This window comes from Anolis carolinensis, chromosome 1 (genome assembly GCF_035594765.1).
Source record: "Anolis carolinensis isolate JA03-04 chromosome 1, rAnoCar3.1.pri, whole genome shotgun sequence".
NCBI classification, from domain to species: domain Eukaryota; kingdom Metazoa; phylum Chordata; class Lepidosauria; order Squamata; family Dactyloidae; genus Anolis; species Anolis carolinensis.
The window spans coordinates 223,918,031-223,945,157 of record NC_085841.1 but is presented as its reverse complement, the minus strand read 5'-3'; the positions used below and the strand labels follow the sequence as shown (position 1 = coordinate 223,945,157).

General features: G+C 37.7%; 1 protein-coding gene across 43 annotated transcripts in view; it reads right to left on the bottom strand.

The window, feature by feature from the left end:
• The window catches only part of neb (nebulin), a 229,122-nt gene that overhangs the window by 81,052 nt on the left and 120,943 nt on the right, over nucleotides 1–27,127 (bottom strand). For all 43 annotated transcript variants that reach the window (XM_062965858.1, XM_062965887.1, XM_062965945.1 and 40 more), the window contains 23 exons: nucleotides 26,928–27,032; nucleotides 24,386–24,697; nucleotides 22,790–22,894; nucleotides 21,027–21,125; nucleotides 20,119–20,220; nucleotides 19,514–19,621; nucleotides 18,140–18,451; nucleotides 17,871–17,975; nucleotides 17,675–17,779; nucleotides 17,485–17,589; nucleotides 15,898–16,005; nucleotides 15,682–15,795; nucleotides 14,922–15,119; nucleotides 13,788–13,892; nucleotides 11,773–11,877; nucleotides 11,561–11,665; nucleotides 11,221–11,328; nucleotides 10,323–10,436; nucleotides 6,957–7,154; nucleotides 6,168–6,272; nucleotides 4,667–4,771; nucleotides 3,014–3,121; nucleotides 1,330–1,437 (listed from right to left, as the gene is read on the bottom strand). In XM_062965858.1, coding sequence (XP_062821928.1) covers nucleotides 1,330–1,437; nucleotides 3,014–3,121; nucleotides 4,667–4,771; nucleotides 6,168–6,272; nucleotides 6,957–7,154; nucleotides 10,323–10,436; nucleotides 11,221–11,328; nucleotides 11,561–11,665; nucleotides 11,773–11,877; nucleotides 13,788–13,892; nucleotides 14,922–15,119; nucleotides 15,682–15,795; nucleotides 15,898–16,005; nucleotides 17,485–17,589; nucleotides 17,675–17,779; nucleotides 17,871–17,975; nucleotides 18,140–18,451; nucleotides 19,514–19,621; nucleotides 20,119–20,220; nucleotides 21,027–21,125; nucleotides 22,790–22,894; nucleotides 24,386–24,697; nucleotides 26,928–27,032 — 3,039 coding nt within the window. The remainder of the gene's footprint in view (nucleotides 1–1,329; nucleotides 1,438–3,013; nucleotides 3,122–4,666; nucleotides 4,772–6,167; nucleotides 6,273–6,956; nucleotides 7,155–10,322; nucleotides 10,437–11,220; nucleotides 11,329–11,560; nucleotides 11,666–11,772; nucleotides 11,878–13,787; nucleotides 13,893–14,921; nucleotides 15,120–15,681; nucleotides 15,796–15,897; nucleotides 16,006–17,484; nucleotides 17,590–17,674; nucleotides 17,780–17,870; nucleotides 17,976–18,139; nucleotides 18,452–19,513; nucleotides 19,622–20,118; nucleotides 20,221–21,026; nucleotides 21,126–22,789; nucleotides 22,895–24,385; nucleotides 24,698–26,927; nucleotides 27,033–27,127) is intronic.

Genomic DNA, 27,127 nt, shown 5'->3' with positions numbered 1-27,127 from the left:
CCCTCTATTATGGTAAAACAATCTATAATTTTGTTATAAGATACACAAAAGGAAGAAAACTGAGACTGAGTTTGGGTTTTGTGTATAAGATTACTTATAAAGTCCTTTGACATAGTTCTTGATGTATTTTAATGCAATACGGCTATCGCACTATTATATCACAAGAAAGTGATGAGTGTTTTACAATGGATTTCTTTTAGCAGTTGGATCCATAGATACCCTTCCAAAGGAGGAAAGGAAATCTAGGCCCGGGCTGTGGTGCAGGCGGGAGAGCAAGACAGCTGCAATTAACTGCAATGAATCACTCTGACCAGGAGGTCATGAGTTCGAGGCCCGCTCGGAGCCTATGTTTGTTTGTCTTTGTCCTATGTTAAAAGGCATTGAATGTTTGCCTATATGTGTAATGTGATCCACCCTGACTCCCCTTCGGGGTGAGAAGGGCGGAATATAAATGCTGTAAATAAATAAATAAATAAATAGTAGTATGCTTTTGTTAACACAAGGTTCTGCATGAAGTCTCAGACCAGTTTTTGGTAAGAGACAACATCGCACAGTTCCTCAAGAATCATGCTTTTGCAAAGGACACATTCTGCAAAGTCTCTCACTGACTCTGGCTGAATAGTACATAGAACATTATAACTGCTATGATTTTTCCATTGCGTTTTTAAATTAAAAAAAACAGCATCCTGTAGTGCTTTGATTCTTCAATGAGGACAGGGGGAGACCAGAGTCTGCATGAGCATGGAAACCTACCTCTAAACAAATTTTGTCAAGGATAGGTTTACCTTTGGGTTTCGCTAAGTCAGAAATGACGTGAAGGCACATAAAAACAGGGTTTTTGTTTTTTTTTTTTTAAAAAAAAAAAATCAGTCTACTGATAAACCATGGAAGAACAGGATGCACTATATTATTGTGCAGGTCAGAGTACTCTTAAAGCTTCAAATGGCCATTCAGATGAGACAGATTTTTTTATTTATTAGAATTCTATTTTTATGTTATAAAGAATATGAAAGTAACTGCAAAATCCCATACAGAAATAAGTACTACTATGTTAAGTGGGTGGTTATTCCCACAAACGTTGAGTAGAAGACTGCAATCTAAATATATAGTGATATATAATTATCATGATAGGCAAATTGAGAGCACATGGCAGAAATGTGGCCAAAGTGTACATAGTTATGTTTTGTTTAATATTAGTTGTTTGTAGTACATAGTAGCAGTAGTTGGCCAACAGTTATTCTGATTCCAATGAATTTATCCTGTAAATGTTACTGATATAATTGATCATAAATAATATTAAAGTGGAAAAGAATTCAGCCCACTACTCACATAACTGCCAATATATTGGGCATGTTTAGCATGCTTGAAACCAGGGGTATCTGCTGGGAGTTTGTATCCAGTGGGAAGTGCATGCAAGCCTGCTTTCCGGTAGAGACCCTGCCAAAGGAAAGAAAAGGAAGAATTTTTAAAAAGGACTTACAACAATGGTTAAATCTTCATTTTTCAAGAAGGCTTGTGCTGTTTCAACATGTAGTATTACAACAAGGCATTTGTATCACAACCCTGAAAAGACAGTGTTGAAGTAATTCCTCTCAATTTGTTCATTCCCCCCCCCCCCCCCAAAGAACCAGTCTAGGAGGTCCACGCAGTTTCAAGATTCTTCCCTATCTGTCCCCTATCCTTTCCATTTTCCCTTTTTGCTGATCACCAGTATCAGCGAATATATTTCCTTGTGTGTATGTGTCGGAGACCATATCTGTATATTGAAAATAAGATGGACTCAGAACTCAGCTACTGTGGGGACTGCAGGTGATGCACGGTTGGATCTGCAGCATTAATGCTGCACCCAGCCATTAATTTAGGTCAACAGAACACAGAATTTACTCTAGACCTGTGGGTCTCCAGGTGTTTTGGCCTACAACTCCCAGAAATACCAGCCAGTTTACCAGCTGTTAAGATTTATGGGAGTTTAAGGCCTAAACATCTGGGGACCCACAGGTTGAGAACCACTGCTCTAGAGCTTCCAGGAAGCTCCAAAGTGGTCCCACATTTTTGGAGATGTGGACAGCTGGACCAGGCTGGATTTGGCCCAATCCACAGTCCACATCACCGACAAATCCATTGTTTTGCTATGACCAGCAAGTAGCTTCCTCCCAGAAACTTGCTGGAAATATTGCATTTCTGGTGATGGCATTTCTGCCACTGGGCCATATGACTAGAAATGTTGCCAGTGGGAATATAGCAGTAGAGACCTTGATGCACCCTCAGCTCGGCCAGCTATATGGAGAGTATTGGAACAACTCTAAAGCCCTTGAAACTGGATTTACCACACTGATCTAGTTGCAACCTAAGGGGCCTCTAGGATCAGGGAGCTGATAGACAGCGGGATCATTTCACATTGCTTGTCACTGCTATAGCAAGTGAGGCTAGGAGCCTGACCAACTTGTAAATTTAAGAAAAATTGAACATACAAGAAGAGTTGCTACATTTCACTCGCATAAGAATATAAGAAGGGCTCAGTGGATCATGCAATAGTTTTATTACTTTATGCTTACTGAGTAAGAAAGCTGATGCATAAAGAAATCTTAGCAAGAGGTCATGAGCCCAACATTATTCTCCTATTCATGTATCCCAGTACATTACTTCTAATACTATATACACTAATGAATACAGTAATGAATAATAGCTATTGATAGCTTTTCCCTCCATTCATTGGTCTAATGCATTTCATTGATGGCCATTGACTAACCATTGACTAACATGTATATAGTAGTATTAACCAGGAAACACATACTGAGGTACCAGAGTATTATTCCTCTTCACATAGAAGCAAGCTAAACGGTACTTTGTCTGGGAAGGTTCCTTTTTTGAGCTATACTTCTCAGAATCTCACAGTCAGCATGGCTTGATATAGTCCCAAAACATTGTGATCTAAAAAAATAAACTTTTCAAAGCTCTGGACCAACCTTCAGCACTTCTGCAATTCTTTCAGAAGCATTGCTCAGGCACTTACTTCATTTTGTATCTTGTATGCATTAGTTGCACGGTCCAAATCCACTGTCTTATCCACTGGTGTATATTTCCCTCTGATATTTTTCACATAGTCATGGCGATAAACAGCCTGAGGAATTAACAAGACAGAATTAGTTACGTTGAAACCAACTTATTGGGAATATGTTAGGCCAGTAGTTTTCAACCTGTTGGTCCCCAGATGTTTTGGCCTTCAACCCCCAGAAATCCAAATAGCTGGTAAACTGGCTGAGATTTCTGGAGTTGTAGGCAAAATACCTGGGGACCCACAGGTTGAGAACCACTGTGTTAAGCAATTCTTCAAGGTATCATTTCAAAGAAAAAGCCTGATATTGTGATGTATGGTTCCATCTTTGTTTTCAATAGAAATAACAAGATTTACATGTATACTGAAACATGTATCATGAAACTGCAAGAACTTTACAAAAGGTCTCATAACTATCCAATACTCCAGTAACTATTTAATATTCCTTCAATATTACAAAGTGATCTATGCCTTGTAACTAACATAAATCCCTCCTTATCAACCTTTAACAAACAAGGCATTTGAAGAGTGAAGAGTGCTGGTGAAGGTAGATAAAAAGAGATAGAAATGAGGAACACAGCAAATTGAGGAGGTTTTAAGATGAGATCCTATGTTTAGGACAGACTTTCCCAATGTAACAGTGCTCAGTCACATTGGACTCTTACCATATCCTGGCAAAAATAATGGGCTTTGTAGGGACTGTCGTAATTTGGAGGAAGGCATCTTTTAGAGGACCAACAGAATCCTTTTGAAGGAAAGTAATAGGATGGATTCTCTTAAAGTTAAGAATTCTGAATAATTCTGCTAATGGACTCATTAAGAATAATGAGTCCATTAGCAGTAACTCAACCAAAGGTTTTCCCCTGACATTAAGTCTAGTCGTGTCCAACTCTGGGGGTTGGTGCTCATCTTCATTTCGAAGTCAATGAGTTGGCGTTGTCCGTAGATGCCTCCAAAGTCATGCGACCAGCATGACTGTATGGAGCGCTATTACCTTCCTTCTGGTTTGGTACTTATTGATCTTCTCACATTTGCATGTTTTCAAACTGCTAGGTTGGCAGAAGCTGGGGCTAACAGCAGGAGCTCCACAGATTCTAACTGCCGACCATTTGGTCAACAAGTTCAGCAGCTCCACGGTTTAACCAGCTGCGCCACCAGGAACTCCTTATTCAAGCTAGTGAATTAGATTTCCAAATCTAACATTTACCATTAACAAGTTAATTTTTAAAGCTAGCATTTCAAGCTCTGGGAATTGCTAGTAGTCAGAGTGATGGTGCAAAATGGTAAAAATCAAATGTGCAATACCAGGGATGGAGAACTTCAACATCCGGGACCAAACCCAATCCTACTGAGATCCAAATTCCAATGTCATTACCTTATAAACACTTTCTCCATTCTAAAAAGTCAAAATTCATCTCTTTCTATGGCAGCAAGACATTTAAGTTAAAATATGCTTTTTTATCCCATAGGCTTGGACCTGTTGGCTATTGAAATGTAGTGCTTAAAAATTCTATAAACTTGAATTTGGCCCTCATAGGTAAAATATATCCCTCACATGTTTATTACAGCAATGAAGAAGAAAATGAGGTAAACAGAACTACAAACACTTACTTCACTGAGATTCAGTCCACTTTGGACATTCTGAACATAGACAGGTGTGTCCATGACGACAGTGTACTTGCTCTTCATCTTTTCTGCCTTTGCCTTGTATTTGAACTATAGAAGGAGGGACAGACATGTGTATCTTTTCTTACTTATTTCTAATATAATTTAGCATCATTTCCTACTTATTTACATTACTATTTAGGATTCTAAACGTATCCTAAAATAATCTAGTTGAAACTGGCTGGCTTCTAGCTTGATAACAATCCATCTAAGAGACTCCCCTGAAAGCTGTGGGGAGTATAATGTGAAAATGCCAAACACAATAATAATAATAAATAATAATAAGTTTATTTATATCCCGCCTCCATCTCCCCCGAAGGGGACTCAGGGCAGCTTACAGCAAAATCAAAATACAAGCAATGATAAAATATGAAACATCAAATGACAACAACAGAAACCAATAATAAAATATACACAATAGGCGAAAAAACACAACACAGAATTAAAACATCAAATTAAAAACAATGAGGTTGCAATAGTGGATAAGGAAGGTGCACATTATGAGTAACACAAGATAACTGACAAGGTACGGTTTAAATTTAACAACCTCTTAGGGCAACCTTTTGCACTTGGTGTGTCATAATTCACCAAAAAACCTAGCATGACTTGGGTGGTGTGTGACTTCGAGAAAAAAACCATAATTTCACAATATATATAGTTTAAATAACAAAAATATATAATTGTATTTAATAAATCAAAAACTATTTACTACCATTATTTCCATGTACAACAATCTATGGTACCTCTTGCTGATTTCTCTCGGTTGTAGTTTCAATGTAATCATGAATAATGAATAATATAATAATAATATAATAGTAATTATATAATAATATACTACAATAATATATATATATGTGTGTGTGTGTGTGTGTGTGTGTGTGTAATTTGCATAATTCCCATGGAGTAAACAACAAAACCACTGGACCAAATCACACCAAATTTGGCCACAAAAGACATTAGTCATACAATCAATCTGCATGCAGCAGCGTGTCAGCAAAAATGGCTAGGCGTGTCAGTGCTGACACGCGTGTCATAGGCTGGCCATCACTGTCTTAGGAGATAAACTGAATTTTCCTTCCACCTATTTAGTAAATAAGGGGAAAGGGATATCTTAAAATGTCATGAATGCAGAAAAAAATATGGAGCTCAATAGCAGTAAATGCAAAAAAAATAAACACTGAAGTAGCAGATTCCTTGTTTATATATTTTCCTGAGTATGTAAGGAACTAAACAAAACATAAAAGTGGAGTGATCATGAAATATCAGAAAGTCAACCGGGAGGACCTAGAAAGGCCTACAGATTACATATTTTGTTGAACATGGATAAATGAAACCAGGGCTATTGGTCCTGTAGATACAAGAATAAACTGTACATAAAGTTTTCAAAATTGGTGCCAGAAGCAAACGCCATGACAGAAACAAATAGCTGGTGTCAAAACATACTTACATCATCACGAAGATCATAGGCATGTTTGGCATGGAGAATTTCAGGAGTGTCCCATACAAAGCAACCTATGCCTTTGAGCCAGTTGAGATCATCTTTATACACAACCTAAGAAATTAAATGTTGAAAAAGAGAGGGAAAAATTAGAATGTTTTCTGATTGTTGAATGATCCTTCCTGGACCCAGCACTTCCTTAAATACACCAGGAGCAAAAAGACCCTTGACTTGAAATAATGATAGGCTCAAACTAACAACCAAGCCACCTGTATTTGTGAACTAAAGCTGACTTCCTAAATTACACCCATTCTCTTTATGATACATGAAATATTTTCTAAGCTGGAAAGACATCAACACTAAAATGATAATCTGAATACCCAGGGAAACTTCTTTTTCAGCCTTGCTATCAGGTATTGTCTGAAAAGAATGACTGATCAAAGGTTTGGATGAGTCTGTTTCTGATCATCTATTACTGAAAGAAAGCATATTTACTGAGAATCTGAAGTTCAAAAAGGAGCTATTTAGTTCAAAGCAGCTTCTTCAATTCAGTTACCATTCATCCACATTTCATGTCCCCTAATATTTGTCAAATTGCCAAACTGAAGTGACAAAAGGACTCCCAACTAAGTTATAGTCCACTGCCCATTTAGCTCTTTCCTTTCAGTCCATAGAAAGCAGAATCTGTATCCAACTTGTAACACGTCACACTAACAATGTTAATTTTACTTGCCGGTTGCAAACTTTATATAACAGTAAGTTTATGTTTAGAGGTCAACAAAATCATTACAAACTTACATCACTAAGTTGGGCATACACTTTTCGTGCCAGAGCATTTTCATGAAGATCTGGAATGTTGGTCCATTCATGGAGATGGATGCGATAATCCACTTCACTGACTTTCTTCTGTGTGCTCTTAGCAGACACAATGTCCACCATGTCTGGTACAATATGGATTTTGGCTTTGTTTTTCTCATAGGTTTCTCTGTACAAGCGCTATTGAAGTTAGAATGCAATATTAGCCACTGTTGCCAGTTCTTCATTCAAAACATAAACTATGATTTGTTTTGTAAAGCATGGAGATGCTACAATATGCTTAAATGCTTTTCTTTTTTAATGTAACACTCTGTAAAGTGTAGCCAGATTGGTTTACAACATGGAAGGAAGGAAGGAAGGAAGGAAGGAAGGAAGGAAGGAAGGAAGGAAGGAAGGAAGGAAGGAAGGAAGGAAGGAAAGGGAAGGGAAGGGAAGGGAAGGGAAGGGAAGGGAAGGGAAGGGAAGGGAAGGGAAGGGAAGGGAAGGGAAGGGAAGGGAAGGGAAGGGAAAGGAAAGGAAAGGAAAGGAAAGGAAAGGAAAGGAAAGGAAAGGAAAGGAAAGGAAAGGAAAGGAAAGGAAAGGAGGGAAGGAAGGTTACTTAAACTATCAAACTACAGGAATAACTAATGTATAGTTTATTATATACAGTATTGAAATTATCTCTTGACATCTAAACTAAGGGATATAGACAATATGCAATGCTTCTTCATTGACATCAGCTAGATTTTATTACTCCTACCATCACAGTATCAATCCAAACCCAGCACAAGTCTTCTGACAGCTGGGACTAAGTGCTTCTCTGCTGATAGGGAGTGTGCTCACCTTCAGACAAGTTAAAAAAAGGGCTGTCCTTGATAGTCAAAGAAAATTCAAAAGCATGAAAAAATTGTTCCCATAAGTGTCTGTGGTGTAGGGGGGGCATTTTTAGTTGATTTTTAAAAGCAGTCTAAAATCATTTTAAATTCCAATAGTAAATGTGGAAATATCAATGTGGCGGGGGAATATCAATTGGCGGCAACGTCCAAAGTTCTCCATCCCAAGAAATTACCTGGTCTTGATTATAAAACCTTTCAGTGTCAGACATGAATAAGCAGCAACCAAAACAAGGCACAAACACAGGCAATTGAGAACAAATTGGAAAACTTTATTAGCCACAATGAATTGGTTGCAGCAATTGGGTTGGCACCTGCATGGGTCTGGATTCAGGCATCCACCCTGCCCATCTTCCATAAAGAACTAAAAACATGGATGTTCTGCTGTGCTTTTGATTAGACAGCCCCCTAGATAACTTGGCTCCAACTAGGACATATTATCCTGTCCTGGCAGTTTATTATTGTTCTCTACCCAAAGATATTATGCCCCATTTTACATTGCCCCCCATCCCTAATATTGTCACCGGACTTATGCACTTTATGCATCAGCCCTATCCTCAAAATTGATTTGAACCAGCCTGCCCACCTATGCCCAGAAATTAACTTTTATTTCAAGTTCATTGGTTGTTAGTTCAATAGTTGTCTTTTATTCTGTTACAATTATTATTCTATTATAATTGTTGTTTTATTCTGTTTTAAGATACTGTTTATGTATTTTAGTGTGTTATATTTTAGCTATGTTGATCAGGCTCATCCCCATGTAAGCCACCCCGAGTCCCCCCAGGGAAATGGAGGCAGAGGTACAAAAATAAAGGTGGTATTATTATTATTGTATGACACAGCAAACAAGATAGATATGCTGGATTTCATTTCACAAAATCACAAGTCGAACACTTCCCAAGTGTCTAGGACTGTGACCAGTAGGGTGGCCTTTTGCAGTTGGCAGATCGTAATTTTGTCAATGTCTATTGTTTCCAAATGCCAGCTGAGATCTTTTGGCACGACACCCAATGTGCCGATCACCACCGGGACCACCTGCACTGGTTTCTGCCAGAGTCTTTTAAGTTCAATCTTGAGGTCCTGATAGCGGCTGAGTTTTTCTTGTTGTTTTTCATCAACACCTTTCACCTGGGATGGCAACATCAATGATCCAAACCTTTTTCTTTTCCACAACTGTGATGTCTGGTGTGTTATGTTCCAGAACTTTGTCAGTCTGGATTCGGAAGTCCCACAGTATCTTTGCGTGCTCATTTTCCAATACTTTTGCAGGATTGTGATCCCATCAGTTCTTTACTGCTGGCAGGTGGAACTTGAGGCATAAATTCCAATGAATCATTTGGGCCACATAGTTGTGCCTATGTTTGTAGTCTGTCTGTGCAATTTTCCTACAGCAGCTGAGGATATGATCAATGGTTTCGTCGGTTTCCTTGCACAGTCTGCATTTTGGGTCATCAGCTGATTTTTCAATCTTGGCCTTAATTGCATTTGTTCTGATGGCTTGCTCCTGGGCTGCAAGGATCAGGCCTTCTGTCTCCTTCTTCAGTGTCCCATTCGTGAGCCATAGCCAGATCTTCTCCTTATCAGCTTTTCCTTCAATTTTGTCAAGGAACTTTCTATACAATGTTTTGTTGTGCCAGCTGTCAGCTCTAGTTTGTAGTGCAGTTTTCTTGTACTGGTTTTTTGTCTGCTGTGCTTTAAGGAGTTTCTGATTTTTGACTTCAATCAAAGCAGGTTCTTCACTTTGCTTTACATATTCTGCCAGGGTATTATTATTATTATTATTATTATTATTATTATTATTATTATTATTATTCAACCTGCTGTTGGCCAATGAGCCTGACTCTCCAAGTAACTTTGGGGTGGCAGGAATTGATCACGGGGCAACTGCCCAGCCCATATAGTCCTCCACCCTCAGGGACCTCTGGGGATTGGTCCAACATCACCTGCACAAGTCCTACATTGACCCCCAGGCCCACTGAGCCCTTTACCCCGTCACTGTTCCAGCCAAGCTGGGGCCATCCTTCCTGAATCCAGCACTTTTTAAAATACACCTGGAGCCAACCTGACTGGAAACACACCCTCTTAATATATGGGATTTCCCAATCAGGCCCTAACCAACCAATCGGTTCCAGCCTAGCAGTTTAATCTGATTGGTTAGACCCCACCCAGAAAGGTATCTGGAGCTCCACAGCCTCCAAAGGGGATGCAAAGGAGAAGATAAATACAACTGTGCTCCGAATCAACCTGTGACCTCTGCCACAGCATCTACCCATATTGCTTAAAGTTATTCTGGTTTTGTCATTATATGTTGCCATTGTGTTCTTATCTGATGTCTGTAGTGTTTCTATTGGATGTCCTGTCATTTGCAAAGCACTTAGTACAACCTTCATTATATAAACCAGCTGCAGTAGACGTTAAGGGAATAAATTTTGGTTAACAATGTAACATGATAATGCTATTTCAACAGAATACTTACATCCAGATTCAGTTTACCAACTCTTAGGCATCTTGCAGTGTTGGGATCATCCTGGACACCTTTAGGTAAAGTGTAAAGTGCTTTAAACTTATCATATTCCTCTCGATACTTTACCTGCAGAAAAAGAAGGAGGGAAAACAATAAATCAGTTTGGTTTTATACATTATTATATAATGCACAGAATCCAGCCGAATTAGGCTGTATCTATATTGCCCTATAAACCAGTATCAGAATGCAGATTAATTGCATTGAACTGGATTATAGGGCAGTTTAGACTCATCTAATACAGTTCAATGCAGTTAATCTGCCTTTTGATACTGGGTTATAAGGCAGTATAGATACAGCCTTAGTCTGCTGTCAGAACTGTTAGTTGAACTCGTTGCAAGCAATTCCCCTCTCTTTCACAGTCTCCCATGCAACCTTAAAAATTATTCTATTGGTTGGGAAACTTTCCAAAGCAGGTTTTTGGGGTGCAATTAAAAGAAGAGAGAGAATATACCTCAGCACCCTAATATGATGTTGGATTTAGGCCATCAAATTTAGGTACGGATTGAGCACCCCTTATCTGAAATGCCAAAATAACCTCAGAATACTCCAAAATCTGAAATTCTGCATATGTGTGGCTACAATAGTGACACCTTTACTTTCTGATGGTTCAAAGTACACAAACTTGTTTTATTCACAAAAATATTAAAAATATGATATAAAATCATCTTCAGGCTATGTGTATAAAGTGTATATGAAACATATATGATTTTCTCCCATCTCTAAGATATCTCATTATTTACATATATGCAAATAAAAAGTATTTCAAAATCTGAAACCTAAAACACTTCTGGTCCCAAGCATTTTGGATATTAGACCAAAACAATAGGACCGCATTACTTGGTATACTTACAATGCTGGCATTATGCTTTAGTTCTTTGGCCCGAACCAGAGGCACGGCATCAGGAGGCAATGTAAAACTAGTAGACTTCAGTTTATCCCAGGCTTCCTTGTACAGGTTCTAAAGAGAACAGGATAAAAGCACTATTTACATTTTGAATAAAATCTACTTCGGTATAATCCAGGTATTGAGTTGATTGACACAGATATTTTAATCCTTTAGGTGATCATATTTTCTAACATAAGTATTGTTCAAAGCATAGGACCCTGGATAAGATTATGCCATTGAAAGCACAGGACCCTGGATAAGATCGTCCCATCCGCCCCCTTGAAAATAACTCCAAGAAACTCACATTGCTGAAAAGGTGCTTAAGATTCTGAGTCCTCTCATGATCTACTGTTTCCAGTACTGTGGTATATTGGTCCTTCATTTTATGATATTCTTCTTTATATTTTACCTAAAAACAATGAGATATTTGGTTATTTATTCAATTTCTACAAGCCATAATTAAAAAAGGTAACAAGGAAAGTAAGGAGGGCAGAGAAAAAATAGATAAGAACTCACGTCACTAGCATTGATAGTACTCTGGATGGAAGTTACATAAACTGGAGTGTCCATAACCACACTATAGTTCTCTAAATTGTCTTTTCCTGCTTTTGTGTATTTCAGCTGTGAAAGAAAGATAAAATGCGGCATTAGCTAAGTCACACAGAGAAAATGCTGTTCTTTGTTAATAATACTGGCCAACACACCTTTTGGTGCCTCAAATGTTAGGCCTGTTTCTGGATATATTTGATCTGCTAATTCCAAAAATGGCACCAGTTTCCCCCTATCTGCTTTTGAGAATATAACATATGCCATATATCAGTCACTATCTGCTCAACCATAGAAAATCATGACAACCATATCTAAACCTCAGAAATAGCCCCAAAAAACAACAAAACAAGCCTAAAAACAGTTAAAAACCAAGACACCAACTATTTTATTTTATTTTATTTTTGCTTGCGATGTATAATCAGTAAGATTTCCTCCTTCCATTTCTGCAGCCTCTCTGGCAGTTTTGTAACATCTCATCTGATGAAGAGACCTGAAGATCTTAAAAGTCTGCACACATTTTTGTGCTCTTTGGCATGAGCACAATATGGATCATATATTATAAGCTTCATAAGCTTAAAATATATGATCCATATATAGCTGAATGTATTATTAGCTAATGCATGAACCATTTCTTCTAAAGCTTAAGCATCCCTTTTTAAATATAATGGGTAAAGTTCAGAAGGTTGTTTTATTCCCAGAAGCAAGTGGGTCATTGCCATATTCATATTCATTCACACTGAATTGGATGGTGCACTAGCACCATCTCCGCTGTGGTCTATACTAAGGCATTTCAAGTGAAATGGAAGTGGTCTGACCCTACCTCTGGTTTCAATTTCAGCCAATGTTTGGTCTTCTCGATATTTTCATCTGGGTGAGGGGCAAAATAAGTCAAAGCACCATATTTCAAAGCACATTTAGTCATCTGAGGGTGATTTCTATTTCTAAATGTTTATTTTAAATGGGGTGTCCAAAGGCTTTGAAGGGGGCCCTTAAGGGCTTTGAGAGCACATAAAAATAAGTTGGAAGGCTGTAAGTGCTCCAATGTATGCTTTCATAAAGTGGACTGAAAAGCCCATAGGAGGTCTTCTGAACCAATCTGGTTCCAGATTTAACGCAAACAACTTTTGCAAGTGAGCTGATTTTTTTCATAACTGTGACGGCACGAGTGGTGCCATCTATATGTGGAACTGTAAGTTGCAAGATTTGAATTGTTATATCATGCCTGATTTTGCTTTTACCCTGTAAATGTAGTTGGGTTGATAGGTTATTTGTAGCTGTCAATCAATGTTGTTTGCACCTGTTATATTGCTCACTCAGCTCAATTGTTTGACTCCACCTCTTCCTGGAGTAGGACAGTGTTTCCTTTTTTCATACCACCATCAAGCTTTCTACCAGATGGACATGTGAGAGAGACTTGGCTCTAAAAGCCCTTGATTAAGTTACCTCTCAGCACCAATTCTGAGGTTCTTACCCTTGAGACTTACGCTTCATGTTCAGGGCCAACCTGAACGACCTTAAGGAGTCTCAAGCGCCTTCAAATTAGTCCTTTGGCAACAGAGGAAGATTGTGTCTTCAAACATAGGCCATTTGGACTAAGGCTGAGGTTTGCTCCGGCATTCACAGCCATTGAGAAAGAGGGACCTGGAAAAGCTGCTCAGTTACAGAGCTCCTTGGACTTAAAACAACCAAAGACTGTAATGTATATTTTCCTTTACCCCTTTGAAACTTCCAGCTTATTGGGATAACCTTTTGTGAACAATAAAACCAGTTTTTGAGTTATCTACAGTGTTTTGGTCCTTGGGAGTTCCAGTTTCCCTAAAGGAGGGCAAGAAGCAATCCCCTGGAGAAAGATGTCACGTCCATGCCTCTTTTGCTAAGAGTTATAGCCCCAGGCACGATGGCACAATAACTTTATGGATAAGATACAGTGTATCTCTGCTAGGCTTCTAGGTACATAAACATGACAAGATTAGTTTGCTTACTTGACTCTGAAGATCATATGACTTCTTGGCATGCAGGATTTGAGGAGTGTCCCATACATAGCATCCGATTCCTTTCAGCCATGTTAAGTCATCCTTGTATAGAACCTGCAGGAGAGAGAGGGTTTTATTTTTTAGATAATTTACAGTACACACAAATTTTCCTTGTATTCTGTCACACAGTATATGTGGTCATTTTTAGTCATGCTGTTCAGACCTAATGCAACAGTGCATTACTGTAAACTGCAAGACAGAAAGGTCTCTGTTCCAGATAATTACTACTCACACTTTTATTTTTATTTTTTTGAAAAAATAACCTCTTATATTAATAGAGTATATCACATTCATTATTTGAATTAGGTAACTCCATAAGAAATCTTCTGAGTAAAACAAAAAGTACTTCCAATCTCTCAGTGTATATTGAATATGTATTCTCAGATACAAATCAACATGATGCAGAGCTGCCCCTGTCATTAAGCAAAAAAGAGATATTTACCCACATGGCAAGTAGTAAAGGTAAAGGTAAACATTAAGTCTAGTCGTGTCTGACTCTGAGGGTTGGTGTTCATCTCCATTTCTAAGCGGAAGAGCTGGCGTTGTCCGTAGACACCTCCAAGGTCATGTGGCCGGCATGACTGCATGGAGTGCCATTACCTTCCCACTGGAGCTGTATCTATCAATCTACTCATATTTGCATGTTTTCATGGTAGAAGCTGGGGCTAACAGCGGGAGCTCACCCTGTTCCCCAGATTTGAACCGCTGACCTTTGAGTCAGCAAATTCAGCAGCTCAGAGGTTTAACCAGCTGCGCCATACATGGAAAGTAGCATAATTAATTTGGATGATTCTGAAAGATGTACTTTTTATATTTCTTACCATGTGGATTGCGTACATCTTACATTTTATTTTCTGTTTTGTTTCACATTTCCTATCATATAAAATGTTTGGAATAATTTCCAAAGTAAGAATCATTATCATCCAGCAGTTTCACACAGTAACCTATGGGAATATTTATTTACCAACTCCATGGGTCATTGGATGAAACAAATAGGGCCTAAAAGCAGCTTTCAAAATATCTGCCTTTCCTTAGTTATTTGCAATAAATATTCAGTGCTAAAGGAAGTGTACTGTTACTCACATCGCTTAGAATTTCCTGGGCTCTGCGAGCCATTATAACATCATGTTCCTCAGGCGAGCAGTTCCACTGGTGCAAGTAGGTCCGATATTCAAGGTCACTGAGGATATACTGGCATTTCTTAGCCAGCACATGATTTATCATGTCACTTGGGATATGAATGTGGGCCTTGTTGTCTTCATAATTCTTCCTGTAAGCCAGCTAGAAATCAGGACATTAAGATGGAAAATATTACTTGACATTCCTTTTTCTCGTATTAATCACCAAAGCAGATTGATTACTAATTAAGTATTGAATTGATGGATTAACTGATATCCCACCATTCTCCCAATATGGCACCCACAACTAAAAAAATAATCATTGTAAAATAAATACAGTAGAGTCTCACTTATCCAACATTCGCTTATCCAACGTTCTGGATTATCCAACACATTTTTGTAGTCAATGTTTTCAATATATCGTGATATTTTGGTGCTAAATTCGTACATACAGTAATTACAGCATAACATTACTGCGTATTGAACTACGTTTTCTGTCAAATTTGTTGTACAACATGATGTTCTGGTGCTTAATTTGTAAAATCATAACCTAATTTGATGTTTTATAGGCTTCTCCTTAATCTCTCCTTATTATCCAACATATTTGCTTATCCAACGTTCTGCCGGCCCTTTTATGTTGGATAAGTGAGACTCTACTGTAGTTCTAATCATGACTACAGGAAAAGCCCTACCCATTAAAAGGAAAAGGAAGACAAACTCCTTACCGCACTCCTTATTTTTTGGAAAGCAAGAGAATGGACAACACTTGGGAAGTCGTTTATTTCTGCCCCAGCCAGATAATGGCCCTTCTGCTTTTCATATGTTTCTTTATATTTCAGCTGCAAAGCATAAGCAAAGAATATATTAGATATGGAAAACAACAGTTTCTTCTCAGAATGTGTAATAGCAAATAATGAAAAGAGGATTAACAGAACACTAACCTGACTGTTAACGTAATCGGCGTGTTTGGCACCAACAATAGGGATGTAGTCTGGTGGCAGAGTGTACCCAATGGCCTTGCCTTGTTGCCATGCATCCTTGTACACAAACTGGATGATAAAACATTGGACATAAATAAACTGAATCATAGAATCACAGAATAATAGAGTTGGGAGAGACCACATGGGTCATTTAGTCCAACCCCCTGTCTTGCAGGAAAATAATATTTTTCAACAAATGCTGCTGATCAAAAAAAGCAAAGGAAATGATCCAACACCTTAAAGCATGCTTTTGTAACTTGATGCATTTTTAAAAACTTTTAGTGCTATACTATTAAGAAAGGCTTTCTAGTTTTCATTTTATTTATCACAACAAGGATATGTATTTTCAAAAGACGCTTTAAACTAAGAACTATTGTTTGTCCATCCATCAAAGTATCGTCCACCCCTCCTTTCCTAACTTGCTAGTAAAAGATGTTGTAGTCCAACAGATCTAGAAACACTAGGTTGGAGAAAGTTGTTCTGTCACCATCAAGCAGCAACTTTCTCACATATTTTTCCACCTGTACATGGAGATACCAGGAACAAAACCTGAAACCTTTTACATTCAGAAAAAATAAATTCTTCTAATAAGACGTGGAGTTTTGTCAGATAAATCTAGGTCACGGAATAAATGAGTAGTTGTCAATGTTTGGCCCTCCATATATTTTTTTGACTTCAGCTTTTAGAAGCCCCACACACTATGACCAGATGTCACAGATTCTAGGAGTAAGAGGCCCAGCATATCTAGAGGATCAAATATTGAGTCTTAAATTCTAAGTTTCAATGAAACTTAGGGGCTGGGCTGGTGAGCAGCCTGCTGCAATAAATCACTCTGACCATGAGGTCATGAGTTCGAGGCCAGCTCGTGGCGGGGTGAGCACCCGTCAATTAAAAAATAAAAAAATAGCCCCTGCTTGTTGCTGACCTAGCAACCCGAAAGATAGTTGCATCTATCAAGTAGGAAATAAGGTACAACTTATAAAGTGGGGGAGGCAAATTAACTAATTTATGACATTGGAATGAGGAAGTGCCATCACAGTGGATGATGAAGCAGCTGCTCCCCTCTGTGGCCAGAATCAAACATCCTCTCAGGAGAAGGTTAAATTGCCTCTGTGTCTGTCTCTGTCTCGGTTCGATGTGTTTATGGGCATTGAATGTTTGCCCTATATGTATATAATGTGATCCGCCCTGAGTCCCCTTCGAGGTGAGAAGGGCATAATATAAATACCGTAAATAAATAAATAAATAAATAAATAAATAATGAGCTATTTCAGGATACATTTCAATATAATTTTCAGATGGTTGGTCATGTTAACATGTTGCAATAAGAAAGTGACTTGTTCCATTTAAAGATTATTGAATTTATTATGAAATATGCTCTCATGGACAAGAGTACACTGCATACCAGTCCATGACATTATATGTCATATTAAATTTGTTATATTGTCATATAATACACACAGTCTAGAAGCCTGAGACTCTGGAGGAAAACAGATAAAAAATTAAGGTATAATTAGATTTTGAAAGATGAAATTGCCAAATACTCACATCACTATAGAGCTTAGCCATATCTCTAGAATGACTCAATGCTGGAGTATCATCCGAGCCAATGTAGTGGCCTTTTTCAAGATTAAAGGTTTCTTTGTATTTCAGCTAAAGAGAAAATTGAAATACAGTGTTAGCAACACATATATGGAAACATTATTTAATTAGTACTCCTTTTTAAAAAGTTACTTACATCACTCTGATTAATTGCGTTTGCCTTGGCCAAAACAATTTCGGGAGGGTCTTCAACAGGGGTGAAATTGGCAAAGTTATCCACCGCTTCTTTGACATAGAGTCTCTATAAAGATGTGATAAAATAATGACCATAAATGCTATTTGTGTAAGAGGAATAGGATTCTGCTGGAGATATGTGAAAAACATTCATTTACCTTGTTTGTCAAGTTTTGAGCATTCTTTACTTTACGATGCTCCACTGAATCTAAAGGAATCCAACCACAACCACGGATCCATTCCAGATCAGATTTATATAGGTTCTGTAAAAAAATAAAAGAAGTCAAAATCATTATTTAATTTATGTAGACAGAAAGTCACAGATGAATTTTTGATCCCCTTTTCCAAACCCTTTATATCCTAAATCTACTCATACTTGTTTCATCTTTTTTTTCTTGAATTAATCTTACATGGTCTGATCACTTACATCACTTTGGAGATCATATGCTTTTCTTGCTTGGATGCAGTCATTCTGATCGGGATGGCACGTCCACTCATGAAGGTAATGGCGATACGGAATTTCACTGACAACATGTTGGCAATCTTTGGCTGCAACAACCGACACTATATCTGGAGGAATGTGGATTTTGGACTTGGTTTTGTTATAGGCCTCTTTGTACAATCTGTCATTCTGGATCTTGCCTGCGTGCTCAAACCACACCAGTTTGGGGTCCTCTCTCATATTATTGACACCAACATAGTGACCTCTTTGACTGATATAGTCTGCCTTGTATTTCATCTGTAGAGGGAAACACACAGACATTTGAAATATTGGCATTGGGTTTTAGGTGGGTTTTTTTTTTTACTCCTTGCAATATTGCTACTATGATGTGATATATCATGATTATTTCATGGTGACACTTTGCTTTAGTTACTTGGTGGTTCTCATGTTCACAGAATATTGAGCAAACTGCAGCAGGGTAAAACCCACATAACCATGGAACCCATACCGTGTTTCCCTGAAAATAAGACAGTGTCTTATATTAATTTTTGCTTCCAAAGATGTGCTAGGTCTTATTTTCAGGGGATGTCTTATTTTCCATGAAGAAGAATTCACATTTATTTTTGAACAAAAAAATTAACATTTATTATATACTGTACAGTAGTTGTCATCACAAACCAGCATAACCAGACAAACTGTGAATCCTATCAAGAATTTCTTGTTACTACCATTATTTCCATGTACAACACTCTATGGTACGTACATTTATCGACCTTGCATGCTCTGGTGTTCTGTTCAGCAGGGATGCTTCCAAACAAGAACTTTGCTAGGTCTTACTTTCGGGGGAGGCCTTATATTTAGCAATTCAGCAAAACTTCTACTAGGTCTTATTTTCTGGGTATGTCTTATTTTAGGGGAAACAGGGTATCAGCAGTTTCACTAACTCCACCTGGAGAAAGACTGTCTCTCTAGGAATTTGCTAGATCCTGCAGATGATTTTATGTTATGATTTCTCCAGGAGTTACCATAGAAATGTGTTAGAGGACCTAGCAAATTCCTAAAGAGGATATCTCTCTAGGAATCTCTAGGTCCTCCAGGGCAATTTTTCAGTATGTTGGGACTAGAAGGGTTCAGTCAAATCCATGCTTTCAGATAACTGCAGTCAAGTTGGAAACATATCTTCCATGGATTCGGGATTGTTGTTTTTTTTACTGTACAAGAGCAAAATGTGCCACTGGAATGGGATGTTTGAACTCCATTCTTGGCATAGAAGCCTTATAACATTAGAATGTAATGAAGATGGCCCTCTTGAAACTGTCTGAAACCTGTATAGTTTAAATATCTAAAGAGATATTTTACCTCGCTTTGGACATCACTTGAGTGCTTGGCATGACGAATAGGAACACTATCAGCAGGCAAAAGATAGCCAGTAGCTTTTGCTTTCTCCCAGTTCTCCTTGTACAGATTCTGGAGGGCAAAAAAAAACAAAAAACAATTAGGAACGGGAAGGTTAGGAGTGGTCTGAACCTTTGCAATTGGCACTGTTTCCATGGAAAAGAAAATAGGTAGGCTCTCAAGAAAATAAATACCGAAGGACTGTTTCTATAGTTCAGTTATGTAGCAGAAACAAGTCCACTGAGAAACAAGAGGTAGGCATCAGCAAGCTCAGTTAAACCCCAAAGTCTCAAAAGTAAAAATAAAATTTTCAGGAAAGAAAAGGACAAAAAAAAGCAAGACAGGATAATGTTTTCTTAAATATGCCCAGTGGCCAAGCAATGATCGGTATCTGCTTTTGGAGAAGACTGCAGCCCGAAAGACATACAACAACCCTCAGACTGAAGAAGACTTGCAGCATTTTGATGCAGTTTCCACATACATTCCCATTTGCCTTCCTTGAGTCTAATTAAACACCTTTCAGGTTATAAAGCTATGCTCTGTGCTGTTTTTTGGGAGCAAGAACATACGTGATTAAGAATCCTGGCTGCTTCTTTCGCTGCTTCCAACTGGGGTGTTTCTGTCAATGTATAGTTTGTCTTGATGTTATTCCACTCCTGGTGGTACTTAATCTGGAAAAGGAAAACACCTAGTGTAAATATATTGTAGATTGACAAGTTATATAGATGTCTAAACTAGACAAACAATAAAATACACAATACATTTTCAAGACCATATATGCTTCAGTTCTTGGGAAATGCAAAAACATGATGGAGTGATAGCATAATAGATTTCAGAAACGCGTTACTTAAACTCAATCATTCAGGGGTATGGTAGATAATATTTTAAGGATGTATGTAGCAACGATGTCCCTTTTCAATATATTTTAATAGCATAAAGGCCACTTAGGGACTGAGAATCTAGCTCTTTTTATAGCTCTAATTCATATCAAGTAAAAGCACATTCTGGTCCTCGGTTGGCCATTCGGATGTCTGTGGGAAGTCCATAAACGGAACATGAATGCAGTAGTAATCTCATGCTCATGTTCTCTAGAGAGTAATATTGGGAATAGTGAAGATAATTTTCTTATTTATTGACAGCCTTCAGGAAAAATTGACATTACAGTTATCATATTTTACTTCTGCCTTAGGCCCCTTCCACACAACCAAATAAAATCCCATATTATCTGCTATGAACTGGAATATATGGCAGTGTGGACTCAGATAACCTAATTCAAATCAGATAGTGTGAGATTTTCTGCCTTGATATTCTGGGTTATATGGCTGTGTGGAAGGGCCCTTAGTTATCCATACTACCCAGTCACTGCCTGTATGTTGTGCTCAGTCTGTAAAAATCCTGAGCCATTCATACACATTGTACTAACTTTATTCTTTCCTACAGAAAGCTCTTTTTATTTGAAAATTATGTTTTTACTTACATCACTTAATATTTCCCCGCCTTGTTTCGCTGTGGTGTAGTCAGGCCTGTCAGCAACTGGGGTAAAAGGCTGGCTGTCAACTTTTGTACGATACTGTCTCTGCAAATGGGGAGAAAAAAGAATTCATGTCACAGAATTTACCATACAAGTCATGAGTATATTGAGAGAGGAGGTGGATGGGATCAAGGATTGGAGATTCTTTTTCAGGGGTTCTCGGCTCTTATTTCCCCTCTCATTTTCTCACTCCTCTTCTAGTCAGATTCTATTCAGCAGAGCTTGAAAACATTTTTTTTTAACCTACAGCTCCTAGGATCCAATTCTGGGAATTGTAACCAGAAAAGTAATTTTTCTAAGGTCAGCTATCAACGCTGATCCAAGATCTCTGCTCTCATGTTATTTGCTATTAAGTCTGCTTCAACTTATCATTAGCCTAGGAATTACCCTTACGTATTAGCAGTCCTGATCATCTCTTGCAAATTCAGGACATGGCTTCCTTGATTGCATCAATCCACTTGGCCTGTGTTTTCCCTCTTTCCCTACTTCCTTCCATGTTTCCCATGTTTTCCAATGACTTGTGTGATCTCATAATACATCCAAGGTAGATAGCTTCAATTTAATTGTTTTGGTGGTTCAAGAGAGTTCAGGTTTGATGGGCTCTTGGACTATTTATTGATCTTCGGAGTATTCCATGGTATCTGTAAAACTCTCTTTCAGCATCACATTTCAAATGAGTTGATTCTCTTCCTATCAGCCTTCTTCAATGCCCAATTTTCACATCTTTACATATGATGGCATGGAGAAGCCTGATTTTGGAATGTAATGCTATATCTTTATACTTGATGATCTTATCTAGTTTGTTCATATGTGGCTATCTAAGCCGTCTTCATATCTCTTGACTACAGTCTCCATTTTGATTAATGACTAAAGGAAGACATAATTTTTTTAACAATGTATCAATGCCATCTGTGCTCATTACAGGGTGTTTGAAAAAGAACTCCCTATTCACCATTTAAATTAAATGGTGAATAGGGAGTAGTAATAATAATAATAATAATAATAATAATAATAATAATAATAATAATAATACTTTATTTATATACCGCCCTATCTCCCGGATGGGACTCAGGGCGGTTTCCAGTCATAAAAACAACACAAACATTACATAACAACATAATAACACATTATTAAGCAAAGTAAAATAATACAATTATAACAATAAATAACACTTACATGACCAGATCAAGGGGACGGGAACCATAAACCCAATATATTAAAATGTATCATTTCAGGCTAGGGAAATCTTGTGCAATATATTCAGGCCCAGAAATCAGCGGTATTCGAATGTAATTACTCAAAAACCTGCCGACACCACCAGGTATTCAGTTCCTTCTTTTCTTCAGTTCAGTTCTTTTTCAAACACCCTGTATTTTGTTTTCTTGATATTCATCTGTGGCCCTGCTTTTATACGTTCTTTCTTAACTTTCATTTTTATCTTGTTCAAAAAGGTAAAGCAATATATAATTTCTTTGACTCAATAATGTCTGGTTAAACAACAGAGATCATAAGAATGGGCTGGGGAATGAAAATCTGAATGTGGAAATTTCCTTTTGTTTTTCTTTATTCTGTGTAACAAAACTAGAAGCTAATTTGAGGGGTTTGCTTCTGTAAATAGCTGCACAGCATAGCAGCTAGTAGCACATCACAAAAATACTGAAAATATTTGAAAACAAAAATGTAAGTGTGGGGCACTCTTTAATTATTACCTCACTCAGAATGTCCTGAGCATGCTTGACATGGTTTACAGAGACAGAGTCATTTGGCATCCAACCAATTCCACGTAGCCATTCCAGATCAGATTTATAAACAGCCTACAGAAACAGAAAGAATATGAATAAGTCATTCACAACATACATTGCAGCATTTTCAGATCAGCTTTGGCTCTCAAAAGGAGGAAGAGCTTCTTTTCTTCCAGGATTCTATCACACTGGCCTGTTGTCTTGCAGCAATTGTGTTGTCGAAGCCAATAGGAACATACTGATGACATAACAATTTGAAAACAATTACTATCCCACTTGTCTGCAATGGTGCTATGTCACCCCGTTTTCTGCTTCTCTTCTCTTTTCCTTACTTCTTATTTTCTCCCTCTGCTCCCTCCTTTTGATAGGCAACTAGACATTGCAAAATGGATCTTTCCACACCTGTGTGTGTGTATCACCCCTGAGAAGCAGACATGGCTCTCTTTCTCCCTTTTTCCTTTATTTGAAAACTTCTTATCTTGTTGGAGAGGACAAGTCTACTGGAGATCAGAAGAAGGAAAGGATGTGGAATGATTGGCCCAGAGGTGGTGGATTAAGGAGAGGGGTGTTTCCTGGATGGGTGAAATCAAAGCTAAAATTGTTAAGCTTCGCTCTCCCTTTCCTGGGGCTCCTTTTTCCGCATACAAAAAAAAAACCATCCTCAGCTTGATTAAGAATAGTGAGGGGGAGAAGTCAAGAATCACACCCACTCTTTCAAGCCGCAATATTGGGAACCATTGACAGTTTTTCCCATTAATGAAAAGCTAACTATTTAAATGCAAAGAAGCAATAGGGAAGACATTACACCATATGGTAAATACGGGCTACAAATGTTATTATCCTATGTAATTGTGATTTACCAGCCTCATGAGATAAAGTCCAAAATCTGCAATAGATGTCACAGTGTGGTAAACGGAATAGAAACAACTCAGGAACAGAAAAGACGGATCATTAATACTACCCATTTGTTTATCCTAGATAAGGTAAGGTAAAGGTTTCCCCTGACATTAAGTCCAGTCATGTCTGACTCTGGGGGTTGGTGCTCATCTCCATTTCTAAGCCAAAGAGCCAGCATTGTCCATAGACACCTCCAAGGTCATGTGGCCGGCATGACTGCATGGAGCGCCATTACCTTCCCACCGGAGCGGTACCTATTGATACTTTATCCTAGATACTTTAGGTCAAATAATATTTAATTGAATTCATCATTTCTCTCACACACATGTCCAACTGTTTATGTCTGTAAGACACACTTTCCAAAGTCAATTCTTTGCATGGACACATATAGTGGATGTGTGCTTCAATGGGTAGTTTCCCCCCCCCAAAAAAATAGTCCAATTATTGTTCAATAATTTCTGGATTCATTATAATTGTCTACATTGTATGTGGTTAACTTAGTAAAAGCTCAATTCTAACAGAAGCTTTAAAAATGAAAAAAAATCCATAACTAAAAGTAACATATTGTAGAACCAATGTTCAAATTCATCAAATGCCACAAGTGATGAAAGATGTTAATAAGTCAAAACCAAGAATGAAGGAATTGTGCATCAACATTCAACTCACATCGCTCTGTAGCTCGTAGGCTTTCTTGGCTTGGATGACATCATTCTGGTCAGGCAGGCAAGTCCATTCATGCAGGTAGCGACGGTAGTCAATGTCACTAACCAGTTTCTGGCAGTTCTTGGCCAACAGAAGAGACAACATGTCTACTGGACTGTTGAACTTCGTCTTGAACTTCTCAAAGTATTTCTTGTACTCTCTTTCACTTTGCATTTTGGCCACATTCATAGCCAATACCAGTTTGGGGTCATCCTCTATGCTGCGCGCTCCAACATGGTGCCCAAGTTGTCTTCGATAACCTTCTTTGTATTTGTACTGATAGGATTTGAAAGAAATACAAAATAAGGATTTTGATGTAAATCATTCAGAACTATTGAAAAATTTGTAAAACATGATGCGGTATTTTTGAACTAATACTGTTAAGTAAAATGTTACTAAAATGAAGAGTGCATTCCCATATACATTTACTTGTGAGAAATATCTGCAAAATCCACATTTTACTTCCATATTATATAATCTTATTCAGTTACTGACAATGTTCTGGTTTTTTATGATGCTTTATGTTTTTGGATCAAAAAAGTAGGATTAAAAATATCATATATCTCTGTGTTTATATATGTACACACAAACATACTCCAATAAATAAAAATACAGAAATAAATAAAAAATTGCTTCCCATCATGTTCATTGTTTTGGGTCAGGGGTCAATATCTATTCAGTATTTGCATAGTATATATAGTTTTTGGTTCAGGCCCCTCAGTAGTTTGAACTGCATTATATGGACAGTGTAGCGATAATGCAGATCGAACTGCATTGATCTGAATAATATGAGTCTATACTGCCATATAATCCAGTTCAATGCTGTTAATCTACATCCTGAAACTGCATTATATGGCAGTGTAGATGATGCCTATGTTGTATTGGATGGGTCTGTTGCACAAACAATTGTGCAATGGGATCCTTGAGCCAGCACTTCCCGTTCTCAATCTCTTACATTTAGAGATGCCATTAGTAACATAGAAATTGCTCTTACATTCACACTTAAAAGAAAGTGATACCACTTGTGCAACTTTCCACAAGCAGTAGAACAATTTCTACAGACTTGTTTGGGATAGCACCCTTCTTCAGGGACTAAGATAATGCAACCATTGCACAGCAACACAATATGTTTTTGGATCAAGGTGTTAAACAATAGAAGTGAAGAGAAATGAACATGACAAATTATATTCTGTTGTTAGCATACATTTAAATTTTGAGAGGACACCTTGCTTTGCATTCAAATTCCATAATATGTAGCATATGGATGCCCTACCACTGGTAAATGGCATCCATCAGTAGAATGGCAATGGGAGATGTTTTGGTGAAGAATCAATTAAAATTGGTTAAAATCACCTTTTCCTGTTCTACTGATAGAGGCAAAAGTGCCCCAGCTGTTTGAGTATCAGGAACTTAGTTCAAATCCCATGTTTTAATTTAATATTCAGATGCATTTATTTTTATCAGGAATTCCAGACTTAACCAGTAATAGTTAACTTTTTTTCAAAGTGTTAACTTGTATACAATTGACACGGTAAAATTGAGTTCAATGACATTTAGTCTGAGGTAGATATATTCAGGATTGTGATATTAGGCTTAGTATCTACAATCACAAGGAAGAAAAATTCGGTGAGCAATGGGATCTGACATTCTGATTCAGAAAGTCCCTGCAGATTAATTTTTTAAAAATGTGTGACAATGGTAAAGCCTAAAGCAAGATACTATTAAAGTGCAGAATAAGGTGGGGGAAGTATATTATTCAGTCATCAGCTAATCTAGACTCCCAATTCTTTTTTTCTGGCTAAGATAAGCGAGTGAACTGCCTCTCCTGGATATTTTTAGGAGCAGCACTTGGCATTTATATTAATGTGCAAACCTCCCTGTATTTTTAAAAATTAAAATAAAACAAGAATATAAACAGGCAATCCCCAAGTTATGAACAAGATAGTTTCTGTAGGTTTGTTCTTAAATTGAATTTGTTTGTAAATTGAAACAAGTAAATTTTTAAGTGTAACTGCACCCTAGCTATCTATCATCTATCCATCCATATCTCTTTAGCTTTGGATAGCATAGGGAAAGGTGAACACCCCTGTAATGTTTGTTTTGCTGTCTGTTCCCCTGTTCAAATGATTTCACCTCACTTTCTGTCCTAATGGCAATTGGATTTTGAAAAATTTGCCATGTTGTGAAAACAAGGATTGATGATAATGCTTCAGTGGAGACACCTTTTCCCTATGATTTTCAGGAGTGAATTTCCCTTCCTAAGGGTAAATTTCTCTAATTTCCTGTTGTCTCACCCCCCCCCCCCCCCCAGTAACTATGAATTGTTAGAAAGTTAGATGTTTGTAACTGCGGAACTGCCTGTACATTCTGCAAAACTAGATGTAGACAAGGAGTTTTATCGTACAATAGTTTCCATTTACTGTGGTGTGATTCTAGTTAGTTTGATGCAAAAATCTAGAGAGGATTAAAAACAATCAAACAACGCAAAATCAATTTGGAGGCTTACATCGCTGGCAATTTCTCTGGAAGCCTTGGCTGTCTTGATTGGGACTGCATCAGCTCTGTAATCAATGAATTTCTTGATGTCATCCCAGGCTTCTTTGTAAAGTTTCTGCAAAGCAAAGCAAAACATAACATAACAAAACAAAGCAAACAGATATTGTCAGTTCACAAGCTTTCACTTTCTTCTTGCACTTTGTCCTTCTT